Genomic DNA, 26,577 nt, shown 5'->3' with positions numbered 1-26,577 from the left:
GTGCGGCTGAAATGTAGGGAGCAGAGTGGGTAGAGAGGAGGTGGACAGGCAGGCAGGGGTCAGGCCACAGGGGGCTTCCTAAACTATGGTTCAGAGTATTCAGTGAGGGCACTGCTTGAGCAAGAGAATGACAAGAACAGTCGCTCTGGCTGCTCTCTGCAGAATGGACCACAGGGAGATAAAAGTTGGAGAAAGAGAGCAGGATGAGACTATTGCAAAGGTCTAGAGAGAGAGACAGTCCTCTCCTGAACACGGGCAGTAGCAGTGGAGTCAGAGAGATGTGGACGCGTTCTGGCTGCATGTTAGCAGCAGGACTGGCAATGCTTTGCTGCAGGATGGAATGTGTGGAGTGAGGAAAAGAGGGGAACTGAGGACAACTGTTAGGCGTTTGGTTTGAACAACTGGGTGGGTGGTGATGTCATCTATTGAGATGGGGAAGGAACCCAAATAGACAGAAACTGAGAAACAGACACAGAGACACGTGTACACACAGAGACAGCCAGATAAGGAGACAGAGAGAGAAAGTCGGGGTGGAAAGTGAAAGCAGCGTGAGAACAAAGGAAATGAGATTCTGTGTGAAGGGGAAGGGGAGAAGCAAGGGGAAGGGTCCTGGCCTCAGGGCCAGCTAGGAGGCCACATAAAAGGATAAGCACCAAGGCGCTGTCCTTCCCTTAATCTTTACTGATCCATCTCTGGACTAGGCCCTGTGTTAAATTCTGGAGAGGTAAAAGAAGCTAAGAGATGACCTGCCTTCAAGTATAATAGCAAACAAGTTGATGGGAGGCAGAGATCGGAGCAAAAAACTACTCGGTGTGAGAAGTGCCTGGGCCTCCAGGACCAACAACAGCAGCAGCAGCAATGGCAATGATGGCTGCTGTTTAGAGGCCATTGCTCTCTGCCAGGCAGCCAGCTTCACAGGTGCACTGAACCCATGCAACAACTCAGTGAGGTATGTCTTCTTGTCCTCATTTAATGGATGAGGAAACTAAGTAATTAAGTCCACCTGGAAATTGGGAAAGCCTTTCCAAACAGGTAGAATTTGAAGAATGAGTAGGAATTTAACAATGGGAGAGAATCGGTAAACCAAGGAAACCCAGTTCACAGCCAAGATGAGCCAGAGAGCAGTATACACACTGAGTGTAAAAGCAAGAGACCATTACTCAACCAACGGGCTTCTCACATCTGTGCTGACTCAGTTCATCCTCACAACCACCCTGAGAAGGGGACATTATTCGCCCCATTTTACAAATGGGTAAATAGACCCAGAGGAGGGACTCACCCCCATATCACACAGTCGGATGGTGACAGAGCTGGGATGCAAACCCAAGTCTTTCTGTCTGCAAAGTCCATGCTTGCTGTTGCAACCCGTGAAGGTCTAGCAAACAGAGGAGCTGAGCACAGTCAGCCCGGAAGTCTTCCATGCAGAGCCTGAGCAGGATGTGGGTGCACGGTGAGTGACAGGGACCAGCATGAGTCCCCTGGAGTACCTCTTGACCCCCTGATTGCCCAATCAGAGTGTTCTTTTCTCTTCCAGACAGAAATCATTCGAAAACGCCTCCACAAAGACATTCCCCACCACTCCGTCATCATGCTCAACTTCTGTCCCGACCTCCAGTCAGTCCAGCCATGCCTGAGAAAGGCCCACGGGGAGTTCATCTTCCTCATTGACAGGAGCAGCAGCATGAGCGGGATCAGCATGCACCGAGTCAAGGTACCTGCTGAGAGAACCCCTCCCGAGGGCCCAGGGCTCCAGGGGAAATCAGCTGTGTGCCCCCAATCCAGCTTCCTCAGCACTTTCTGTTCCAAGAAACAACTTTTAAAAATCAGTTTAAACAGAGATACCGAAACTCCATTTGCATCCCCATAAAAACATGAAGTGGTGTGAGCAGAGGCTGAGCTGGCATCCATTTATAAGGGATGAAGTCATCCGTAGCTGTCCTTTGCATTCTACAAACTTTAGCTAAAACACTCCAGTAGGTACTGAGTGGAGCAGGGCACAGGGAAGAGGGGAAGGGAAGTAACATTTGCTGAGGGTCTGCTATGTGTTGGATACGGTGCTAGCCACTTAACGTGAAGCTTGGTATCTAATCCAGACAATAATCTTATGCGTTTGATCCTATTTTTGCCATTTTCCATACAGAAAAGCTGATCTTGAGAGTTTCAGTCACCTGCCCAAGGTCACATGGCCACTGTGGTCTAAAATTAAATCCATGTCTCCCTGATGGTCCCCACCACCTGACATCAGAGCTTCAGTGGACATGGCCCCTGCCATCAAGGAATGTGTAGAATTTGGTAGAAAAGACTTGGTTTCTCTTTTTTTCAAATGCCTAATAGGTGCCAAGCCTTGCCCTTGGCCTTCTGGAAAAACAGCAGAATGCAAACACATTTGCTGTCCTCAAGGAGCTGACAGTCAAGAGAGAGGCACAGGCCTGCTAGCCAATCAGAATACATGGGAGCTTGGTCTCCCTGCTAAGGAGAGCTCCTCAGGAGGGTGGAAGCAATGGTGATAGAATCCTCCCCCCTCACAATCCAGATGCGTTTCACCTGCCCCCTGCCCCACCCCCAGGAGATTACTGGTCTCCATTGTGGCATTATCCAACACTCCCTTGTATTTTTGATTGTGCAGATGTCTGTCTCTCTGGAGTTATGAACTCATTTAGGAAAAGGGTCGTCTATCCTCTCACCTCTCTTTTTCCATGGGGCCTAGCTCTGTGTTTATGCATAAAAAGCCTTCTATCTCTTTATTGATCCGGGTAAAGGATAACTGAGTTCAGGAGAACAAGGAAGGAGGGGGCAAGAACAGAGTGGGGCTCTGCCGTCACCTGAAATTTCATCTTTCCCCCTAGTTTGTTCCCAGAGCAAGCTCTTGTTTCCAGGGCACCAAGCTCAGCAAGGAGAGGAGGGTTGGGTGGGATCTAGGATGCCAGGTATCTCCATGGGTTTGCTACAGTTGTCTTGAAGTATGACAAAGGAATCATACACAGGACCCAAGTTCCTGTTTGAAGTCTCATGACACAGGGGTGTAGTAGGGCTGATTGGCACCTTCTTCCCCAACCTGCCCACCATCAGAGGCAAACATTGGAATGAGAAGCTGTCCTCGGTGCTGGAGTGCTGAAGCACGCTCAAGGCCTCTGTGGCCATCTGTATCCCGTTCTGCATCTTTATCAGTTCGTAAGATGTCTCAGTTACCCTAGAGCGTCACAGAAGCATAAACCTAAAACATGCCTTAGGGAGCATTTAATCCATTTTCCCTCCACTTTCCAGGTAAAGAAACTGAGTCGCCAAGAGGCTAAGTGCTTTTGCCAGCATCACAGGGCTAGTGAGAGAGCCTGAGCCTTCTATATCTTGCTTCAGAGCTCATTTTCCTTACATTGCTTATGGAGAATTATGCATACTGTTCCACTAAAAAATTCTCTTCTCTGATGATGTCATCTCTGCTGCATGGCATCATGCCAAAAGCAACACCTGGATTCCAGGGTCAATTCTGCCACCGATTTGCTCTGTGACTGTGGACAAGCTGATTCTCAACTCTGGGATTCATTCATACTTTCTGTAGAGAGAGAAGGATCAATTCAGGCAGAGTGAACGTATGTCATATATCCCTCTGCTCCCCTCTCCCAAGCCCAGGTAGACCTCAATTCAATAATTGGTCATGACATTTTTTTTCCTGCTGAGCCTGGACTCAGTCTATATCCTTCTCATCCAGTGTTCCAGGCAGTTACTACCAGTTAAATGTAATTAGTTCATAAATGGAAATCCACTTCCTGGACTGAAAGCCTGTCCAATCTTTGCATTCCAGAATTCTCGGACAATAACTTTCTCTGGCTCTCCTTTCAGTCCTCTTTCTCCTTGGAATCTCTCCTGCCCTTCTCCAGTTCAGCTCACTGAGCTCAAGGTCATGCCTTCACAAATGGCTTTGCATTGGTGCCATCCATTCTGCTAAACATGACCCTTTTAGAGAAAGGCACAGAAATTACTCAGGCTACACACCCCTTTCCTCACTGACAATGAGGCCACTGGAAGGTTGCTTGGGTCCTTAATTGTGACCCACTGGGTTGAAGTTTTAGGAAAATCTAGGCTCAGGGAGGAGGGAGAAAATAGAAATCCAAAGAGCTTATGCCAAAGGGGAAAGTCCGGCCAATTTAATTTCCTGCAGCTGGTCTCATTCTTCAGCTGCCACTTGCTGCCAAAAACATGGCTTTAAAAATTCTAATAGGTGTGAGCAGAGACAATCTGTATGGATCAGCAGAATCTCCTCCTAGCAGGAATATGCATTAGTGACTAATGAAAAAATAAGCAGACATTGACTTCTTTTGTAGAGAAACCAAATGTATTGACGCAAGCAATGAAGAGAGATTGAGAGAATGTTAATGTTAATGTTTGCAGGGTGGGGGATGGGATTGGGGTGTGAGTATGTGGAGCCTGGAAATCTGTGTGGTGTAAAAGGTGCCAGAATCCTCTTGCAGCTGTTTTCTTCTAGATCATGAAGGATGACGGCTTCCCTGAAGCCATGCTGAGATCCCTGGGGTACTATCAATAAACAAGATGGGGGACATGGGGGTGAGGGGGAGACAGACCTTCATTCCTCTGCCAAGGCAGAGCCAACGTGAATAAAAATCTCAGAACTGTGGGGTTTTTTTGTTTTGTTTTGTTTTTTTTGAGATGAGTCTCACTCTGTTGCCCAGGCTGGAGTGCAGTGGCGTGATCTCGGCTCACTGCAGCCTCCGCCTCCCGGGTTCAAGCAATTCTCCTGATTTAGCCTCCTGAGTAGCTGGGATTACAGGCGTGTACCACCATGCCCGGCTAATATTTGTGTTTTTAGTAGAGACGGTTCAGGCTGGTCTCGAACTCCTGACCTCATGATCTGCCTGCCTCCACCTCCCAAAGTGCTCGGATTACAAGCGTGAGTTACCGTGCCCAGCCAAAGCTGTGTTTTTAAAGCCTCTGTCATTAGTCTTAGGTTTTGCAATCCAGGGCAATTCCTTAGCTCTCCTGAGCCTCAGTTTCCTCATCTGTAAAGCAGGGTTATTAATATTAATATAGATCTCATTGAGTTGATAATGATAACCATTTACTGAATGTTTACTATGCACCTAGCTGAGGCTCAGAGGGGTGACATAACTTAGAACATTTAGCACATAGTAATTGCTTGATATTTATCATTGCATTGTATCATAACCATCGTCACCATCATGATCATCATGATCATCATCATCATCAATTTTGCTTCTACCATCACCTCCACCTCCCTCATTGTCACTATTTTTTTTCAGTCTACCTTTATCAAGGTCTCCTGCTGGGGTTACATGGGTTATGTTTAGTGTCCATAGACTTTGGAGGCAAAGTGACATGGCTTTGAGTCCAGACTCCATTATTTACCCTCTGGATGCTCACCAACATGTTACTTCCCCTCTCTGTGCCTCAATCTTCTCTTCTATAAAATGGGGATAAAAGCGTACCTGCCTCGAAGGGTTATGGTGAAGATCAGTGAAGTGATGCATGTAAAGTACATCCTGTGTACCTGACAAATATGAGCTGAAGAGACTGCCCCTGAGGATGTGTCCTTAGTGATGGTTAGGATGAGTCTGATGCAGAAGGTCCCACAGGAGGGCCAGAAGCCATTCCATCCACAGTGTGACCTGGACCAGGCCACTTTCCTCCCTTGGACATCAATTCTGCTTTGGCAGCAGGGAGAGGGTGCTCCCTGCTCTCCCCACCTCTCAGGATCAGGAAGAGGTTAAGTGGAACTGGAAAGCCATAATAGAAAGGCTTTAAGAAATCAGACCTGCTACATGGATAAGTTTGATGATGATGATGATGACGACGATGATGATGATGATGGTGGTGGTGGTGGTGGTGGTGGTGGTGGTGGTGGCTTTGGTCCAGCCTCTGGTCAGTGTCAGCAAATTTCTTGATGTGAGGGAAAAGGAGTTGCTGGGTGCAGACAGAGGAGGGTAAAGGCCTGTTTGAAGGCTGCTCGTGTGCTGGGAAAGGGAATATTGGAGTGCAGTGGCCGAGTGACAAGAACTCCTTCCTGAATCCTGAAAACCCCTTTCTCTTCTGCCAGGATGCCATGTTGGTGGCCCTTAAGAGCCTCCTGCCAGCCTGCCTCTTCAATATCATCGGGTTTGGATCCACATTTAAGAGCCTTTTTCCTTCCAGCCAGACCTACAGTGAGGTAATGAGGGGGCAAGGCTGGGACCAGGAGGGTGGTGCATGGTGGGGAGCAGAGGAAAGGAGGGAAAGGGGAAAAAATAGTTAAAACCCTAGTGCTGGCCTCAGAAGCTGCCTACCCACAGAGAACCCAGATCACACCCGGGGGCAGAGAACTGAAGAGAAACTATCTCTGTTTGGACATTTTTCTGACATCTCAGCCTTCTGACATCCCCTCCTCTTTAGAATCAAACAATATTTTGGGCAAAGTGTGTGTGTGTACAGAAATGAGGTACGGAAAGTGGGTAGAGAGAGGACATAGCCCAGGCCTGCCACTCACTGAAGCCTCCGTTTCACAAGGATGATGGACACATGCAAGGTTGAGCTAAGGAAGCGGATGATAAGGAGTAGGGGAGTGAATAGGTGGATGAGTGGGCGTGGCAGTGGGCTAAGAATGGAACTCACAAGGCTCAAGATACTGTGTGAAACAAGAAGGCTGTGGCCCCAGCAGCGTGTTCAAAATTGGAGCATCCTACCCAGATCTAAGAAGAGGAAGAGAGGGAGGGAGGAAGGAAGGAAAGGAGGGAGGAAGGACAAGCAAATGGGACACTTTTCAACTAAAAATAATGTTATGAGTTTTAAAAATGCAAGAATAATATATGTTGCATGTGCTTGTAATCTCAGCTACTTGGGAGGTTGAGATGGGAGGGTTGCTTGAGCCTAGGAGCTTTGACTCCAGCCTGGGCAGGACAGTGAGACCTCATTTCTACAAACAATGACAACAACAAAAGAATAATATGTATTGATCATTCCACAGTTTTTAAATGTACACATCAAAAACAAAATTTTTAAAAAAAATCTCCTGTGATTATGTCAGTCAGGATAAAAGGAAGAAAAGACACTGCTAAGAGCTTAGTATAAATCCTTCCAGCCCTTGTTCTATGCATTTACACACATTTTCAATAAAGATAGGATTAGGCCTTCCATACTGTTCTGTAACCTACTTTTCTAACGCAGCAGTCTATCATGAATGTATTTCCATGCCAGTAAGTATTAATCTGTAATGTAACTGTAATGGCTTCCTAGTATTTCACTACACAGATAGATTGGGACTTATTTAACAAAACCCCTGCAGTCAAGCATTAAAGTTCTTTCCATTTTATTTAGTCATCTTTGTATCACAGATTTTGCATGCATCTTTAATTATTCCCTTAGGATTAATTCCTAGCCTTGCTGGCTCAAAAGCTACACATACATCTTAAGACTTTTGATACATGCCATTACTGCTTTTTTTTTTTCTTTTTTCTTTTCCCTTTTTTTTTTTTTTTTTTTTTTTTGAGATGGAGTCTCTCTTTCTCTGTCACCCAGGCTGGAGTACAGTGCTGCGATCTTGATCTTGGCTCATTGCAACCTCTGCCTCTCAGATTCAAGCGATTCTCCTGCCTCAGCCTCCCAAGTAGCTAGGATTGCAGGCATATACCACCACACCTAGCTAATTTTTGTATTTTTAATAAAGACAGGGCTTCACCATTTTGGCCAGGCTGGTCTCGAATTCCTGACCTCAAGTGATCCACCTGCCTTGACTTCCCAAACATGCTGTTACTTCTAAGTCCTGTCCAAGGGTGGATGTTGAAATAGCATCCCCCTGAGCTAGGAGGAGGTCACTGTATCCAGTGGGAATTTACTCTTGCTGCAAATGACATCCATCCTTGGCCAGTTGGGACCCACACAGTTGGTCCAGAGCAAGGAAATCTGAAGCCTGGATTAGAGAAATGATTTTCTCAAAATGTCACAGGGGGCTGGTGCCAGAGTCAGTCTCTGCACTCAGATCTTAAGATTTCTAGTCCAGTGCTCTTTCCATCACACCACCCACCTCCCTCATTAGAAAAAGAAACCTCATGTGTGCTAAGGAATCAGGGGTTTAATGTGTTCCAGGAGTGCTTCTATTTTTAAAGGAGAACCCAGAAAGGACAACTGGTTGGTGTTTCAGGCATTGGTACGGGGTGCTGTTGAGCAGGATGACACCAAATGAGTGGCCACCCATTCTTCCTGTGAGTGTGGGCAGGGATGAAATTGGGAGCATGGGTCAACTCTGGTGAGGCTAAAAGAAGATCTAGGGAAACAAAGTCCTCTTCCTTAGGTGGTCTAGAGTCTCTGTACCATACGGTGACACTGGGGACTGTCTGCTTCTCTGCAGGACAGCTTGGCCATGGCTTGTGATGACATCCAGAGAATGAAGGCCGACATGGGTGGGACCAACATCCTTTCCCCTCTCAAGTGGGTCATCAGGCAGCCAGTGCACCGAGGCCACCCACGGCTCCTCTTCCTGATCACAGATGGCGCTGTCAACAACACGGGGAAGGTGCTGGAGCTGGTGCGAAATCACGCCTTCTCCACCAGGTCGGCCTTGGCTGAGGGTCTAGGCTCGGTGACTCCAGGCTGCCGGGGCTGGGGCGTCAGAGCCCAAGGGCAATGTGGAAAATGCCAGAGGGAGAGGATAGGACCCACAATTCCCAAAGGGCTTTGCTTCCAAGATAGTGTGGGCTGATTTCAAAGTTCATCTTTTTCCCTCTCAAGTTCTGAATGGGTGAGCTACCCATGCCTCTGCACACGACTCACAAGAGAAGCCCAGGGAGAGGTCCCACAGCCAAGGGAGAGGCTGCTCCCGCTCTGTGCTGGGTGGGAATTAATGGACTGTCTGTGGGTGAATTGACGGGTGTGTATGTAGGTACCCCCGATGGCCCCTCTTCCTTCTCCCTCTCCCTCTACCTGAAGATAGGGCCAGCTCCAAGATCCTGCCAGACCATGCTCTGTCCCTTTCTGCATCAGGAGGCAAAGATGCAGAGAGGATAGGACATAGCAGCCTCTCTTCTCCCCTTCCCCCAGGTGCTATAGCTTTGGAATTGGACCCAACGTCTGCCACAGACTGGTGAAAGGACTGGCATCTGTGTCCGAGGGCAGTGCTGAGTTCCTGATGGAGGGGGAGCGGCTGCAACCCAAGGTAGGCAGCAGAACCCACGCAGTCCCTTCTGGTGCTGGAACCTCAGAGGCCCAGACCAGTCACATGGCAACTCAGTGGTGGAGCTGGGATGACACCCCAAATCTGAGCTCTTCACTAGGCCACACTGCATCCCAATGAGAACCAGAGACTTGCAAGCCACAGAGCAGGCAACTCTTGAAGCAATGCCAGGACGCTAGATCCCCTGGTCTCCAGCCACTGGACACACACTCCATCCACTGCTGGACAAGATGAGGCTCCTGAAAAAGCTACCACCTATATGGATTGAAGTTGTGTTTGAGGTCCCTATCTGGACATGTTCCTGATGATGACAAATGGTGGCTCAGAAGAATCTAAAGAACCCAGAAATAAAGGAGGCTATAGTCTGCTTTCCATGTCCTGCACATTTGACACGAATAATCTAACCCTTAGAAAATCCCCTTGTCAGTCCAGTAAACAAAGACAGGGCTGGGATTAAGAGTGAAGATGTTTATTGGGGATAGGTCTATGAAAGGTGGAAGAGGAGGAAGCAGGAAGAAAAACTCTTCAGGCCAAGAGGCCAGTCCAACAGCTGTGAAAGGAAAATGGGAGCAGAATTGGGCAAGAGAGCCTCAGACTGTGATGCCCTGGCAGGGTCTCAGCCATCCAGCAGGGAGCTCTGGAGCAAAGGTTGCCCATCAAAGTCAGGGATGTGCTGAAATGACCAGGATCTAGTATCCCTGCCATGCTGAATCATTGACTTGGGGCTTCCAGGGAGAGAGATGGTCTTGGCTCAAAAGCTGGGGTGCTGCAACTGGAAGCTGTCACCTAACAGCATTTCTTGCAGCAAGAAGGCATGGTCTTTCTTGAAGAGAGATTTGAAAGCTCACCTCTATACTTGCCACAACCCCCAAGTCATTTTCTCCAGGTTTGCAGTACAGAACATCCAAGGAAATCAGTCTAGGTGATGACCACAGCTGTCATTTACTAAACACCTACCACACCTAGCGCATGTCATTTACTAAACACCTACCACATGTCAAATTCAGTATTGCAAATAATCCTTCAACTACACCCTCCTACTTTAACAGAAGGGAAAACTGAGGCCCAGAGAGGTAAATGAATTTGCTCAAGATCATTATCCAGTCCATGGTTTGGCGCAAACCTGTGTGTCCTTGGGCTAGTCACAGCCCTACTTTGAGCCTCAGATTTTCTCATTTATAAAATGCTAAACTGGCCAGGTGTGCAGTGGCTCACGCCTGTAATCCCAGTACTTTGGGAGGCCTAGGCAGGTGGATCACTTGAGGCCAAGAGTTTGAGACCAGCCTGGCCAATTTGGTGAAACCCCGTCTCTATTAAAAATAAAAAATTAGCTGGGCATGATGGCGGGTGCCTGTAATCCCAGCTACTCAGGAGGCTGAGGCAGCAGAATCACCTGAACCCAAGAGGTGGAGGTTGCACTGAGCCGAGATCATGCCACTGCACTCCAGCCTGGGTGACAGAGCCAGACTCTGTCTCAAAATAAAATAAAATAAAATAAAATAAAATAAAATAAAATAAAATAAAAATGCTAAGCTTAGAAAAGATGAAGCGAAGATGCTCCCCAACTCTGACATTCTGTGAGTCTAAGAAGCTCAGAAGTGTGCTCAGTGCTAGGCAAGTCACCACAAGGCCTGCTGTCCCCTTTTCCCTGCTCCCACTCCCCACTAAGCTGATACTTACATGATCTTCTGTACACATCTCTTCTCATACATCCCCCAACTGCATTCTGACCCTGCCCTACAGATGGTCAAATCCTTGAAGAAGGCCATGGCCCCAGTCCTGAGCGATGTGACTGTGGAGTGGATCTTCCCTGAGACCACTGAGGTCCTGGTCTCACCCATCAGTGCCAGCTCCCTCTTCCCTGGAGAACGGCTGGTGGGGTATGGCATTGTATGTGATGCTTCTTTGCACGTCTCCAATCCCAGATCTGTAAGTATCCTAGAAACTCCAGGGGTCCGTGGGGGCCCAGAACCCATGCCTACAAATCATCCTTAGCTGGAAAGACTATTTGTGACAGCTAGAAACTAACTGGAATTGGGTTTATAGCTGTGGGTTTAGTTTTCCCAGTTGTGGGTTTACAGTTGCCAGGCCACAGGCATTCAATCACAGTGGCATGGCTAAGGTAGATGCCACCATCTCAAAAATGTGGTTATTAAGAGCCCCTACAGTAGAACCACTTGAAGAACTTGTTTAAAATGCACAGCTTTGGGAGGCCGAGGCAGGAAGATCACTTGAGATCAGGAACTTGAGATCAGCCTGGCCAACAGGGTGAAACCCCGTTCTCTACTAAAAATATAACAAAATTAGCCAGACATGGTGGCAGGCACCTATAATCCCAGCTACTCAGGAGGCTGAGGCACGAGAATCACTTGAACTCGGGAGGCGGAGTTTGCAGTGAGCTAAGATCGTGCCATTGCACTCCAGCCTGGGCGACAGAGCGAGACTCCGTCTCAAAAGAAAAAAAAAAATGCAGAGCCCTAGCTTCCACCCAGGTCTGTTGAATAAGAATCCCCAAGGATAAAGCCCAGGAAACTGCATTTTACATAATTTCCCCTAAGTGATATGGTGCACACTTTAGTTCAAGAACAAATGCACTCAGATTTCCTTCTCCACACACTCTAGTAAGCGCGTATCTCCTTAGATGAGTTTGTGTTTTATTTCTTTACATGGATGATTCTCTTGTCTGTGGTGGCAGAAGTGGGATGAAAGCCAAGAACTTCTGAAAGGGAGGTGAAATTCATGCTAAAATGTGAGAGGTTGCCAAAGAAGCTGTTTCCTCACCTATCTTTCCTCTTTCGTGAGTCTGTCCACTCTCTCTAAAGGATTTCTCATCTTGTTTTGTTTTTCAAAAAAGAAGTCACAAACTCAATGCCTATAGAAATTGGGCAGGTGTGGAATGAATGAAATGCACTTGGTGTAAAAATAAAAGGGGCCAATGCTGTGATGGATAGCAGTTACCACTGAGCTCACAGCTGGAAAGGCAATAGGGAGCGGTGAGGAATATGGCAAACTGGATGGCACACACCCTGGCTAAACTGGGCAGCCCCTACGCAGCCCTAACAAAGTGCCATCATGCAGAAATGTGAGCCCTATGTTAAATGTGTGTCTCATTTTTCAGGAGAAATTGGAACTTTATGTGAAAGCTCCAGATTTTTTAATGTTATGAAATGTTTTCAGAACTGTGATCAGGTTAATGGTTAATGTGTTATGGAAAATGGAGTGTTCAGCCGCAGGGAGAAAATGCTAAACAAAATGCTGGCCAAGTCCTTGCACAGTCCAGGCCTTCCTGGGAGGTCTAGAAGGCACCAGTTCATCAACAGACCCTCCCACTAGAAGGGACTGGACGCAGTCATCAAATCCATTCTTCTTTGCTTACTCAATACTGGCAACGTTTGCCCTGCTACTGGTAGGGATAAAGAGGACCTTCACATATTGTTGGTGTAAATATAACTTGCCACAGCCCTCCTGGGAAGCAACCTAGAAATAACTAATAAAATTAGAGATAGGCCGGGCACGATGGCTCACGCCTATAATCCCAGCACTTTGGGAGGCCGAGGCAGGTGGATCACCTGAGGTCAAGAGTTCGAGACCAGCCTGGCCAACATGGTGAAACCCCATCTCTACTGAAAATACAAAAATTAGCCAGGCGTGGCGTCAGGCACCTGCAACCCCAGCTACTCGGGAGGCTGAGGCAGGAGAATCACTTGAACCCGGGAGACAGAGGTTGCAGTGAGCCAAGATCATGCCACTGCACTCCAGCCTGGGGGATAGGGCGAGACTGTGTCTCCAAGAAAAAAAAATTAGAGATACATAAACCTTTCAACCCAGAAATCCTACTCCTAGGAGTCTAGCCTGTAAAAATAAAAGTGATGTAATGGATTTATGTCCAAGGATTTATTGTAGTATTTTTTATGGTGACAAAAATAAATGGCCACAAACTGAATGCTTAACAACAAGGGGTGGTAAAATATTGTGCAGTCAAATGGTAAAAAGAATGGTTGAGGCCAGGCCATGGTGGCTCACACCTGTAATCCCAGCACTTTGGGAGGCCAAGGTAGGTGCCTGGCTTGAGGCCAGGAGTTCAAGACCAGCCTGGGCAACCTAGTGAGACCACTTCTCTACAAAATATAAAAATTAAAAAATTAGCCAGACGTGGTGGCATATGCTTGTAGTCCCAACTACTCTGGAAGCTGAGGCGGGAGGATTGCTCAAGCCCAGGAGTTGGAGGCTGCAGTGAACTGATGATGCCACTGCACTCCAGCCTATGTGCAGTGTGGAGACCCTATCTCTAAACAAACAAACAGAAAATAATAGATGAAATGCAGAATTTCCAAAGTATTTCAAGTGCAAAATTCAAGATACTGATAAGTGTGAGCAGTATAGCAAAGTTTTTATGAAACAAAAAATGACCCCCAACAGCTGATGTGTTATTTATACATAGAGGTGACCCTTGAACAAGGTGAAGGTTAGGGATACCGACCCCCTATGCAGTCAAAATTTCACATATGACATTTGACTCTCTAAAAACTTAACTACTAATAGGCTACTGTTGACTGGAGGCTTTACTGATAACATAAACAGTCAATTAACACATATTTTGTGGGTCATATGTATTATGTGCTGTATTCTTACAATAAAGTATGCTAGAGAAAATAAAATGTTTTTGAGAAAATCATAAAGAAGAGAAAATACATTTACTATTCATTAAGTGGAAGTAGATCATCATAAAGGTCTCCGTCGTCATTGTCTTGACATTGAGTGGCGAAGGTGGAGGGGCTGGTCTTGCTGTCTCAGAGGTGATAGAAGGGAATAAGTGGAGGAGGTGGAAGGCGAGGCAAGAGAAGCCGACACTCAGTGTAACTTTTATTGAAAAAAACCCACATATAAATGGACCCACGCAGTTAAAGCTTGTGTTGATCAAGGGTGAACTGTATGTTTATATCAGGGAGAATGGAATGGAAGGAACAGATGGTTTATTTTGTTAATTTCGGTTACCTATTTGGAGGCAGGAGTGGCATTTAGACTTACATTAAAAAAATTTAATGAAGTCAATAATTAAAAACATAAACAACCTAAGTGTTATGAAACGATAATTCCATTCACCATCTCTTGAACAGAAGTTTGTCTCAATTCCCTAAGCAAACACAAAGCTTTCCTATTGAGCTGTTTCTTCAGAGATGAAAACCGCACCACCTCTGCTCACACCCCTTGCTCCCTGTGGAAGTCCTTCCTGACACCTAGCCTCACTCCTAGCCCTCTTTTCTGTTTCTCCCTCCAGGACAAGAGGCGCCGGTACAGCATGCTGCACTCTCAGGAGTCTGGCAGCTCTGTCTTCTACCACTCTCAGGATGAGGGACCCGGGCCGGAAGGTGGAGACTGTGCCGAGAACTCAGGGGCACCCTTCATCCTAGGGCAGGCCAAAAATGCCCGGCTAGCCAGCGGAGACTCCACCACCAAGCACGGTTGGTCTGCGGCTCTAATGATTGCTGCCTTACACTGAGCACTTACTATGGGCTAAGCACTTGGTAAAAACCACCTCATTGAATAATTAGCAGCTGCAGAGGTGGGTACTGTCATACCCACTTTACGGATGAGGAAATTGAGACTTGGAGAATTTGAGCAACTTGGCTAAGCTCATAGAGCAATAGAGTGAGTACAGACAAAGAGTCCGGATCTATCTGACTCCAAAGCCTCGTTATGGTGTTAGTTTCCATTCAAAGGGTACTTATCGATTCCTTACTAAGGTTAGGGGCTGAGAGCAACATGGGAAGCAAAGATGACTCAGACATGTCCCCTGCCCTTCCGGAGCTTTCCACATAGTGAGAGATACATCTGGCACTAACTCTGATAGAAAGCAGAGTGACAGGGTACCAGGGACCCCTAGAAAATTTAACAAACTATGGGAATCCCAGGAGAAATGAGCACATCTGCTAGAGGATATCCACAAAGACTTCACAAGGGGACTGCTTCTTAGAGGTGGGAAGGGAGAGGATGTTCCAGGCAGCAGAAACTGCCTGAGCAGCAATGTGGAGAGTGTGACACTTAGAAAGCACACACACAATTGGCTTCTGATCTAGTGTGTTTGACCCACTTTGTACCTTTTATTTTATTTTTTATTTTTGAGGCAGAGTCTCACTCTGTCACCCAGGCTGGAGTGCAGTGGTACGATCTCTGTTCACTGCAACCTCCACCTTCTGGATTCAAGCAATTCTCATGCCTCAGCCTCCCAAATAGCTGGGACTACAGGCGCATACCACCATGCCTGGCTAATTTTTGTATTTTTTGTAGAGACAGGGTTTCGCCATGTTGCCTAGGCTGGTCTGGAACTCCTGGCCTCAAATGATCCACCCACCTCGGCTTCCCACAGAGCTGGGATTACAGACGTGAGCCACCACACCCAGCCACATTGTACCTTTTGAAAGAAGCAGCAGGGAGAGTAGCTGGGAAGCTAGACTAGGGCCAGATCCGGAGAGGCTTTGGATGCCAGGGGAGGCATCTGCATATATTTCAGTAGGCAAGAGGTGGAGAACATGAGACACTTCCAAACAGGAAAGGGGATGCAAGCCCCACTCTTTCCCTTGTCCCACTCTGATGGTTCCCCATCACTATCCCTGTCCAGATCTGAACCTCTCTCAGCGACGGAGGGCATACAGCACCAACCAGATCACCAATCACAAGCCCCTCCCAAGAGCCACCATGGCAAGTGACCCCATGCCAGCTGCCAAGAGATACCCACTGCGGAAAGCCAGGCTGCAGGACCTCACCAACCAGACCAGCCTGGATGTCCAGCGGTGGCAGATTGATTTGCAGGTACCCAAGCAGGACAGATTAGGGAGGAGCTGGGGAAGGCGACAGGCAGGGGAGAGCTGTGTCCCCTGCTTCAACCGCAGGACGTGGCCATCACAGCTTACACTGCCAAGTGAGTCACTCCCTCTTTCCTTCCCTAGGCCTTCATCTGCCTTACCTCCGAGGGCACCTTCCAAATCAGGACACCCACCAGTCAATAAGCTCGCTCATTCCCTGCACACACACTGCCCAGTTGGCAAGGAACATTTGCATGTGCTCTTTCATTTGACTTTATAGCAGACCTGGGGGAGGAGAGAGTTTAGGGGCCCACCTTGGCTCAGTACAGATGTGGAAATTGAGAGCCAGAGAGGTAGGGCACTTATCCAAGGTCACACAGCCAGTCAGAGGATTGTAACCCGTCTGACCTTTGAAGGACCCCCTGCCTTCAAAGCCTTTTATTCCCCCTCATTAGATTGCACCTCCTACAAATTCCAGGGGATATACATTTACCCAGGGCAGAGAGGATTTTTTGTTTATTTGTTTGTTTGTTTGTTGAGACAGAGTCTCGCTCTGTTGCCCAGGCTGGAGTGCAGTGGTGCCATCTCAGCTCACTGCAACCTCTACCTCCTGGGTTCAAGCAATTCTCATGCCTCAGCCTTCCAAGTAGCTGGGATTACAGGCATGTGCCACCATACCTGGCTAACTTTTGTATTTTATTTATTTATTTATTTTTGAGATGGAGTTTTGCTCGTGTTGCCCAGGCTGGAGTGCAATGGCGCAATCTCAGCTCACTGCAACCTCTGCCTCCTGGGTTCAAGCGATTCTCCTGCCTCAGCCTCCTGAGTAGCTGAGATTACAGGCATGTACCACTATGCCCGGCTAATTTTTGTATTTTTGGTAGAGACAGGGTTTCACCATGTTGGCCGGGCTAGTCTCGAACTCCTGGCCTCAGGTGATCCACCTTCCTCGAACTCCCAAAGCACTGGGATTACAGGTGTGGGCCACCATGCCTGGCCTGATTTTTGTATTTTTAGTAGAGACAGGGTTTTGCCATATTGCCCAGGCTGGTCTTGAACTCCTGGGCTCAAGCGATCTGCCTGCCTCGGCCTCCCAAAGGTCTGGGATTACAGAAGTGAGCAACCATGCCTGGCAGCAGAGAGAATTTGAGAGTTAGAGAGCCACAGCTAGGCCAAGGTTTCTCAGCCTCAGCACCATGGACACGATAATTTTATATTTGGGGGCAATTCTGTGCACTGTAGAATGTTTGGCAGCATCCCTTGGCCTCTGCTCGCTAGAGGCCAGGAACAACACCATCCCCAATCATGACAACCAAAAATGTCTGCAGACACTGCCAAATGTTCCCTGGGGAGCTAAATCACCTGGTTGAGCACCATCGTCCTAAACCAAATTGTGGTTTCATCCATTTTATTAAGAATGGGCTTGGCCAGGCATGGTGGCTCATGCCTGTAATCTCAGCACTTTAGGACAAAGGCAGGCAGATCGCGTGAGCCCAGGAGTTCCAGACCAGCCTGGGCAACATGGCAAAATCCTGTCTCTACAAAAAATACAAAAATTAGCCGGGCATGGTGGCACATGCCTGTAATTCTAGCTACTTAGGAGGCTGAGGCAGGAGGATCACTTGAGCCCAGGAGGCAGAGGTTGCAGTGAGCTGGGTTGATGCCACTGCACTGCAGCCTGGGAGACAGAGAGAGAGATCCTGTCTCAAACAAACAAACAAAAGAATGGGCTTTATGTAGATTTGTCCTTGTAAGGCAGTGGTTCCATAAAAGCAGCCTTTTCACTCTCCCTATATGCCCCCTCCCACTTCCAACCACCACCCCCATCCCTCCCTGCCTCCACTTACACATAAGCCCACTCTCTAAGGGTAGGGACACTGCAATCTTATCCCTGGGGGCCCTTCTCTGTGCTTATTGAGGGACCACTTGATGCAATCAGAAGGCAACTGGCCCTGCGGTCTGGCTGACTCTGATCCTCAAACATGTCACTCCACTCTCTGAGCCCCAGCTGCCTCATCTACAAAATGGGGAGAATAGCTTAGGCACATGATTGAACTGCCATCCATCAAAAGATATTTATTGAGAGCCAACTCTAAGTGGAGGACTCTTCCAGGCATTGGCTGATAAAAGATGCAGTGCCTGGCTCAGCACCTGGCACCCAGCAGGCATCCTTGGCTGGCAGCTCTATTTGGTGAGAGCTCTGGACAGGCTGATTCCCCTTTACTTCTTTCCTGCGCGCTCCCTAGCTCTTCAGACCCATCTCTGCTCTTCTCTCGCCCCCTCCTGCCTGGTTTCTTCCCCAACCTGATTCCCCCTTAGGCATGCACACGCAACACACTTATATGTGCGCGCACACACACACACACTCCATGCACCCTCTGGCTGGATGAAGGGCTGGATCTTAGACTCATCTGTTGCCATGGAAACCTTACCAGCTTCAGTTGCTCTCTGTGACCCAGTGTAGTGTTGACGGCTGGGGGAATCCTAGTGTTTGATTGGGCAAGGAGCAGAGGGTAGGGATCCCCTGGGACTTAGCAGCCCTGGCTGGGGTCATCCTGGGAGTGACCAGTCCCCTCCTTCTCCCACATCCTTGTACCCTTCCTAGGACCTCTGGCTTAGAAAGACAGAAAGGCAGCCCCCGTTTAATGGGGAAGCACAGTCCGCCTCCTAATAAATACTTGATAGGGATGGAAAAGCCCCCATGGTTAACTGCTGGCCTAAAAAACTGTTACACCTGGTAAGTGTCTTTTCGCCCTCATCCTCTCCCCCTACCAGGGGATATATATGGTCCCAGAGGCTTCAAATTCATTTCTAATTAATTTAATATTCTTCAATTACAAAAGTAATACATACTCAGTGTTCGCAATAAAAACCCTCAAACAATTCAGTCAGGTATAAAGTACAAATAAAAGTCCCCCTGTCCTATTCCCAGACCCACTTGGTTTTGAGTGTTTCCTTCTAGAAATATTAATACTGTACACACACAAACACATGCATACACTATACACGTATGTATTTTTAATAATCACATATAAAAACTGCTCTCCAACTTACTTTTCAAATGTCTTTTTAATTCACTTTTTAAATAAATAACAGTGCAAGGTATTTATTTAAAAGTGAATTTACCCTTTTTGGTGAACAGTTCTATGAGATTTGACAAACGTATATGGTCATGTAATCATCGCCACAATGAGGTTACAGGACAATCACAATTTACTTTTTTAAAATAAGTTTTATCTTGGACGTCTTTTCACTTTGGCATGAAGAAAGATACTTCTTTATTTTCAATGTTGTGTGACGTTCCATTGCATGGGATATACCAGAACTTATTTGCCAACCCCTACTGATGCCAACCCCGACTGATTTGGATCGTTTCCAGATTTTTACATTTACAAACAATACTGCAACAAATATACAGTACTTGCATATCGATATTTGCACTCTTGTGTATTTCCACAAGATTGAATTCCTGAAAGAGGAATTACCAGACCAAAGGGGCTTGTGCATTTGAATTGATAGCACATTGCTAGATTGTTCTCCCACAGCTGTGTACCCATTTACATTAGCACTGACAGTCCATGACAGACTCTGTCTTTCCATTGACCACAGGGGTGCCATCAAACATTTAAATATTTGCCAATCTGCAAGATGGAAAAAAATTACAAACTTGTTTTAATTTACATTGTTCAAATTTTTCGTGAGGCTGAGAATTTTTTCCTGGGTTTATTGGATACTTTTGCTATAAACGGCCTGCAAATGCCCTTAACACATTATTCTATTAAGTTAGTCTTTTACTCCCAGTGATTTATGAAAGCTTCTTGAAAATGATCTTTGTCATGACTATTGCAAATGTATTTCTCCATTTATCCCTTGCCTTTTGATGTCTGTTTGTACCAGCACAAGAATAGATAGATTAAATCAACAAAACAGAACAGAAAGTCCATAAATAAAACCAAACGTGCATGAAAGTTTGTTGGGATAGAGGTAGGAAACTGATTAAACTGCCCGGATTCAAATGGAAAAACTGCATTCAATAAATTGTGAGATTCTTACCATTTGAAAAATCAAGAAAAAATCTGATTCCTTTCTCCTTACTCCAAAATAAATTTCATGTAAATCAAAGATTTAAACACACAAACAAACAAAAATGAAATCCCAAAAATTCTAGAATATTTTTTGAGTGAGAAAGACCTTTTAAGTATGACATATGGGAAGACATAAGGAAAAAAGATTGATAATTTTAACCATACACACAAAAGTTTAAACTTTATGGCAAAAAAAAAAAAGTGGGTTTAGAATTATCCATGGTGTATGATTTTCCATGGCTTTCCATGGTTTGGGATTATGATTGTTGATGTTTCTCATGGATAATGGAGACTGGGTCATGCGTCCCTGAGTACTGGAGGGGCAGTGCCCAGGAGGAGCTGCTGTGCCCCAGGAAAGAGCTGGTGGGGTGGGGGTGGGGGAGCAGAAGGAAGGAGGGTCCAGCCACCAGGAGCTCTTCCTCCTCCTTCTCCTCCTCCTCCTCCTCCTCGTCCTCCTCCTCTTTCTCTTTCTCCTCTTCCATCCCTAGCCCTTGCTGAACAGTGGTCAGGACCTGAACCAGGGCCCCAAACTCCGTGGCCCAGGGGCCCGAAGGCCCTCTCTGCCGCCCCAAGGCTGCCAGCCCTTCCTGCCCTGGGGCCAGGAGACCCAGGCCTGGAGCCCTGTGAGAGAGCGGACTTCTGACAGCCGAAGCCCTGGAGATCTGGGTAAGTGACCACAGGGTCCAGGACCCGACTGGGGACAGGGAGGAATCACTGGCTGTTGTTCAACTTCAGATGACAGGCCCAGAGGGCAGATGCCTGGGTCTGTCCCCTTGGGGTCTGCTGCGGCTCACCCCTCTCTGAGGACCTCACCAATCCCACGCTTCCCAGTCACCCTGGTTCTTGGGTGGCCTCTGAGGCTGCAGCTCCATTCTCTGTGCCCCTGTCCCACCCCATCCTATCTGGCCCCCTCAGGCACTGGCTTCCTGGGAGGCGGATCTGTCCTCCCTTGGGGACAAGCCCATGCCCCCGCAGCTGTCCTAGGAAAGCAGTTGGAGTTGCCTGTTCCCTGGGGAGATGGAGTGGGTTGTACTTGCTTAGAAGTGTCTGCTCCCTGGGGAGGAATGATGTCCCCTGGGAGTTGGCCGTCTGTCCCCCAGGTCAGCGCTTGGCCCACTTGTCCCTCTGCCTGCAGAGCCGTCCCACCATCCCTCTGCCTTCGAGACAGAGACGTCTTCGGACTGGGACCCCCCAGCCGAGTCCCAGGAGCGAGCCAGTCCCAGCAGGCCCGCCACCCCGGCCCCGGTGCTGGGCAAGGCCCTGGTCAAAGGCCTGCACGACAGCCAACGCCTGCAGTGGGAGGTGAGCTTCGAGCTGGGGACCCCTGGACCGGAGCGGGGCGGCGCGCGGGATGCCGACCTATGGAGCGAGACCTTCCACCACCTGGCGGCCCGCGCCATCATCCGCGACTTCGAGCAGCTGGCGGAGCGCGAGGGCGAGATCGAGCAGGGTGAGCGCCACGGACCTGCGCCCCTCCCGCGGACGGCCTCCGGAGGACCGCCCCCCTCCACAGCCGCTCCCCCTTCCCCACCCGCCCCCGATGATCCTCTCAGCCCCGCGTGGTCCGCCCACCTGCTTCCCGGGTCCTGCTCCACCCCCTCCTCACAGCCCCGCCCAATTCCCCGCCCACTCTCCCTATGACCCGCCCACCTCCTCCCCTTCCGGGCCCCACTCTCGCCCCATCCCCTCATTACAACCGTGCCTAGTGCCCCGCACACCCCACCCCCCCATGGCCCGCCCACCCCGCCACTCCCCGCCATAGCCCGTCCCCACCTCCATGGTCAGCCCACCTCCTTCCCTGACCCAGCCCCCACCCTGTGCCTGTCCACTTCCCCCAGGACCCGCCCCGCTCTCTCCCGTCGGCCTCCAGGGCCCGTCCCTCCTCACAGCCCCGCCCACTGCCCGCCCACTCGCCTCTCCGGCCTCCAGGCTCCGCCCCCTCCCCATTCTGCTCAGTGCCTGGGCTCATTCCCTACCCCCACTCCAGGATCAGCCCTTCATCTCTGGCTTCAGCCCCCTTCATCTCCCCACAGCCCCGCCACGGCTCACTGCTCCCCTACTCCACCTCACACCACAGCCTTCAGGTGCCTCCCCTCATTCCCAATCGCCCTTCCCCTCACACCCGTCCACCCACCAACACACGCATAGCCCAGGGCTCCATTCCATTCCCGCCAAGATCCACCCTCTTCCCCCTGCCTCTGAGTAAGTGGTCTTCTCCCCCAGCCCTGGGCTCTTCCACCCCCATTCAGTGACCCGTCCTCTTCTCTCCTGCCTCATTTCTCTCTCTTATGGGCGCCCCATTTCCCAGTGCTTCTCCCCTGCAGCGGCCCCTGTCTCTCCAGAGACAGAACAATGGTGACAGCCCACACCTTCCTCCAAGTCCCCCAGTCCAAGGGCTCCACGCACTCATTCATCACGCCATTATTTACTGTGGATCTGCTGGGGGCCAGGCTCCCACTGGGCCCGGTAAACCAGCTGAACAGCCCAGTGAAAAAGCAATCTCCATCCCTTCCTTACCCATGAGTGCTTGACAAACTAGCAGGGAAGCCAGCATTAATCAAATCATTACACAAATAATTAATTGAGTGCATTTGTCCTAAGTGCTATTAAGAAAAAAGACAGGGATCCAAGAGATTGTATAACAGGGACGATGGGGGAGCTAATTTAGTCCAGGAATTGGGGCAGACTTTACTGAGAAAGTGACTGGTGGGATCTTGATGGAACACACTTGGAGAATATAAATATAAATAGAGAACGGTTATATCATTTCTTTGTCGTGGGTTTTGCTTTATTTCTATAATAATATTATTTTGTTTATATTTTACTTGTATTTTTGTATTGTACGTGTTACTTTTTTTCTTCCCATGAGCTCCTCACCTTACAGTTCACGAAGCACTTTTCTACCCTCTCTCTCCTTGGCTCCTCACACAGCCTTCTGCAGGCTGCAAGCCACGGAGACTGCTCACCTGTTCAAAGGAAAGGGATTGGGCTCTGGGGTCAGACCATCCTGAGTCGTGATCTCAGATCCGTTCCTAACTTGCTGTGTGACCCTCAGCTCACCACTCTCCTCTGATTTGCAATGTCCTCAGCAGTTAAATGGGTCAGATAAGTGGTCCCCACCCACCAGCCAGGGCACCTGTGAAGTTTTACGGCAACGTTCCCATTAGACATCTGCAAAATTAAAGTACAAAATACAGACAACATAGTGGGTTGGGTGTTTTTAAAAATAAAACTACTGTTATTTAAAGGAAGTAGCTGTCTTTTATTCTGAGACAATGTCTTACATTTTTACATTAAAATATCCTTTATTTTGTGAAATGATGACGTGAAATGATGGTGTTTTTTTAAAAAATGTCTTTAGTTAGCAAGTTGGCAAGCCCTTGATTTTAAAGGCTTATTTAATCCCAAAGATGGGGACCACTTAGGTAGAGCCCCCTTTTTAGCTTCCAAAGCTTGTGTGTCAGGGAAGACTTTCTGAGTCCAAACAGTGACCCCAGTTTCTCCCTCCACAGGGTCCAACCGCCGCTACCAAGTGAGCGCCTTGCACACCAGCAAGGCCTGCAACATCATTAGCAAATACACAGCCTTCGTGCCTGTGGACGTGAGCAAGAGCCGGTACCTGCCCACCGTGGTGGAGTACCCCAACTCTGGTAAGGCAGGCGAGCGGCCGGGAGCACTCCTGGGGGCCAAGCAGCCCCTGTGGACTAGGGGAGGGGCTGAGATACAAAGGACCACAGACCAGCAGGGAGCGGGGTGAGACAGGGCCTAGAAGCAGAAAGGCCCCCAGTGGATGATTTGGCTGCTAGGGGGTGGGCACCCCTGGGGCCTCATCCCACTGCTCTGCAGAGGCCGTTAAATCACCCCACTCCCTTTTCTCCACCAGGTGAAAATGATTTTATTGTATTTCTTCAACTGAGACAATATGTGCTCATTATAGAAAATTCTAAACTATAGAAAGATATAAAATGTAAAAAATAACTACGACCAACAGTCATCCAGGAGTGTATACTAGTCACCCGCTTGGTGTGACCATCCTTCCAGACTTCTGTCTATGGATATCAGCATGTAGAGAAATCAAAAGACAGATCATTTTACATGAATTGGATTATCCTAATATGTGCTATATTTTACAAAATATGGGCGTGGAAAGTGCCACTCCATGAAATGAATCTATATCATTTTAATAGCATATTCCTCTGCAGGGAGCTGTCATCCTCGGAATAGCCAATTAGTGTTCCAAAGCACTTTGTATATATTTTCAATCCTTTAATCCTCAAAACAGCTCTACAAAGTAGACGCTATTATTATCCCCATTTTATAGATGGAAAACAGAGGCAGAAGGAGCTAAGTTACTTTCCTGAGGTCACACAGCCGTGATGGGCTGGAGCCAGGCTTTACATTTATTGCCCTGGCTCTGGATTATGCATTTTCTTCCACTCCTTTCTACTGTCTCTGAAAATTTATTGCAATCTTTTAAAATCTATTTAGACCTTTATTTTATTCCCCATTTGGTTATTGTAAATTATACCTTAAAGAACATCTTTGTGCATCTGTCTGGTTATCTCCTCAGGGTTAATTAATTCTTAGAAGTAGGATTGCAATGTCAAGGGGATGCCCACTTAAAATTGTGATGTATGTTACCAAACTGCCCCCTTACCATCCCACAGGTTATTCAAATCTCCATCCTCTCCAACACTGAATATTGTTTATCTTTCTAAACTCTGCCAGTCTGATAGGTGAGAAGAGAATCTCTCTTTTGTCATTTTTTAATTGTGAGATGCTTGTCATGTTTATGAACTATTTGTGCTTTTTTTGTTTCAAATTACATTTTCCTGTCCTTTATGGTCACCCCCCCCCCCGCTTTTTATTAGCAGACGTCCAGAAAGAATTGTGTTTGGAAATAAAATATGCCCTTCCTAATTCCACCTGTTCCCCTTTTCTTATCTGTGGTACCAAAATGATCAACCCTCTTCAACTGCTGTCATTTCAGGCAATGGAGTGGCCATTTAATCAGGCTGTTCGCTTATTCATGTTGCAGGGATGAGCATCCCTCCCACCCGTCTATGACCAGCCTGCTAGCATCTGTAGCCACAGCCTAGGAAGTTAGGGACCTGGCCCATATCTTAACCAAAGTCCCAAAGCCCCCTAAGATCCAGATCAGCACTTCCCCAAGTGTGTTCCAAGAAACTAGAACTCTAGTCTCGTGTCCTATGAATAGCCATCCAGCATAAAAATAGAAAATACCAGATTAGGAAATACATTTAAGAACCACTGGATTAGATAAAGTTCAAACGCTTTCTTTACTGCAGAACTTCTCAGAGCATTTAGTATGTTAATATACATCAAGAGGCTCAGAGAATGGACTACAGTATGCAGCTTCTGCAAAACTTGTTTCCCAACACAACTCCAATTTTTAAGGAAAAACTTACAGACTAGTGCTCTCTGAGAGTGGGGTTCCCTAAAGCATACTTTAGGGTGCTGTAACTTCTTTCTTCTTCTTCTTCTTCTTTTTTTTTTTCTTTGAGAGAGTCTTGCTCTGTTGCTCAGGTTAGAGTGCAGTGACACAATCACAGCTCACTGCAATCTCTAACTCTTGGACTCGAGTGATCCTCTCACCTCAGCCTTCCCAGTAGGTGGGACTACAGGCACGCACTACCACACCCAGCTAATTTTTTATTTTTATTTTTTTTATTTTTTTATTTTTTGGTAGAGATAGGGCCTCGCTATGTTACCCAGGCTGGTCTTGAACTCCTGAGCTCAAGTGATCCTCCCATCTCAGCCTCCTGAAGTGCTAACATTACAGACATGAACCACCCTGCCCAGCCCAGGGTGCTGTAACTTCATCTCTTTTCTATCCAACACCTCTTGGTGATGCCCTGGGATTTCAGGGGCCTGCCCTGTGGGAGGGGTACTTGGGACATGGATCTCTGAGACAGTAAACAGAGAGAAGAACAGAATGTTCCTGAAAAAACTGGCCTTTTAACTTCCTGGAAAACATTGTGCCTTCTTGAACATTCTCTCAGCAATAGTATCTACCCAGCAAGCTAGATATTATTATCCCCGTTTTCTAGATAAGGAGACTATGGCTCAGTGGGGTCCGCACCCATCCAACTGGAAAGAGATGGGGCTGGGGCTCAAACCTGGGTCTTTCTGACTCTAAAGCTTATGGTCTTACCCTGTACAACACCTTCCTGCCTTTGGATAATTGAAAGATTGAAGCCAGAATCATTCCTGTCAGCTCTGGGGGAAAGGCAAAGGACTGGCACATTTGTACCCAACCACCCGCTTCCCCTTGTCTTCTGCGAAGGAGCTGCCCTGCGTATGCTCAGCTCTCGGGCCCTGGCCCAACAGTGGAGGGGCACCTCTTCTGGCTTTGGAAGGCCGCAGACGATGCTTGGAGAAGATTCGGCACCAGGAAATGGTAAATTTCAGGCCCTAAGTAAGAGCCACCCTGGGCACTTTCGGAAGTCTGGGCCCCTGAGGTTACCGCGTCCTCATGTCCGAGGCCCTAGGACCA

The 26,577-nt window shown here is 47.9% G+C and overlaps 1 protein-coding gene across 5 annotated transcripts in view; it reads left to right on the top strand.

The window, feature by feature from the left end:
- The window catches only part of VWA5B1 (von Willebrand factor A domain containing 5B1), a 70,754-nt gene that overhangs the window by 31,340 nt on the left and 12,837 nt on the right, over positions 1 to 26,577 (top strand). For all 5 annotated transcript variants that reach the window (XM_055097291.2, XM_055097283.2, XM_003814406.4 and 2 more), the window contains exons 8-18: positions 1,535 to 1,711; positions 6,068 to 6,178; positions 8,351 to 8,553; positions 9,040 to 9,154; positions 10,916 to 11,101; positions 14,451 to 14,634; positions 15,792 to 15,982; positions 20,549 to 20,726; positions 21,196 to 21,510; positions 23,573 to 23,710; positions 26,368 to 26,481. In XM_055097291.2, the coding sequence (XP_054953266.1) occupies positions 1,535 to 1,711; positions 6,068 to 6,178; positions 8,351 to 8,553; positions 9,040 to 9,154; positions 10,916 to 11,101; positions 14,451 to 14,634; positions 15,792 to 15,982; positions 20,549 to 20,726; positions 21,196 to 21,510; positions 23,573 to 23,710; positions 26,368 to 26,481 (1,912 nt within the window). The remainder of the gene's footprint in view (positions 1 to 1,534; positions 1,712 to 6,067; positions 6,179 to 8,350; positions 8,554 to 9,039; positions 9,155 to 10,915; positions 11,102 to 14,450; positions 14,635 to 15,791; positions 15,983 to 20,548; positions 20,727 to 21,195; positions 21,511 to 23,572; positions 23,711 to 26,367; positions 26,482 to 26,577) is intronic.

Source organism: Pan paniscus, chromosome 1 (genome assembly GCF_029289425.2).
Source record: "Pan paniscus chromosome 1, NHGRI_mPanPan1-v2.0_pri, whole genome shotgun sequence".
Classification (NCBI taxonomy): Eukaryota; Metazoa; Chordata; class Mammalia; order Primates; family Hominidae; genus Pan; species Pan paniscus.
The sequence above is the reverse complement of the archived record's forward strand: the minus strand, read 5'-3'. Positions and strand labels throughout refer to the sequence as shown.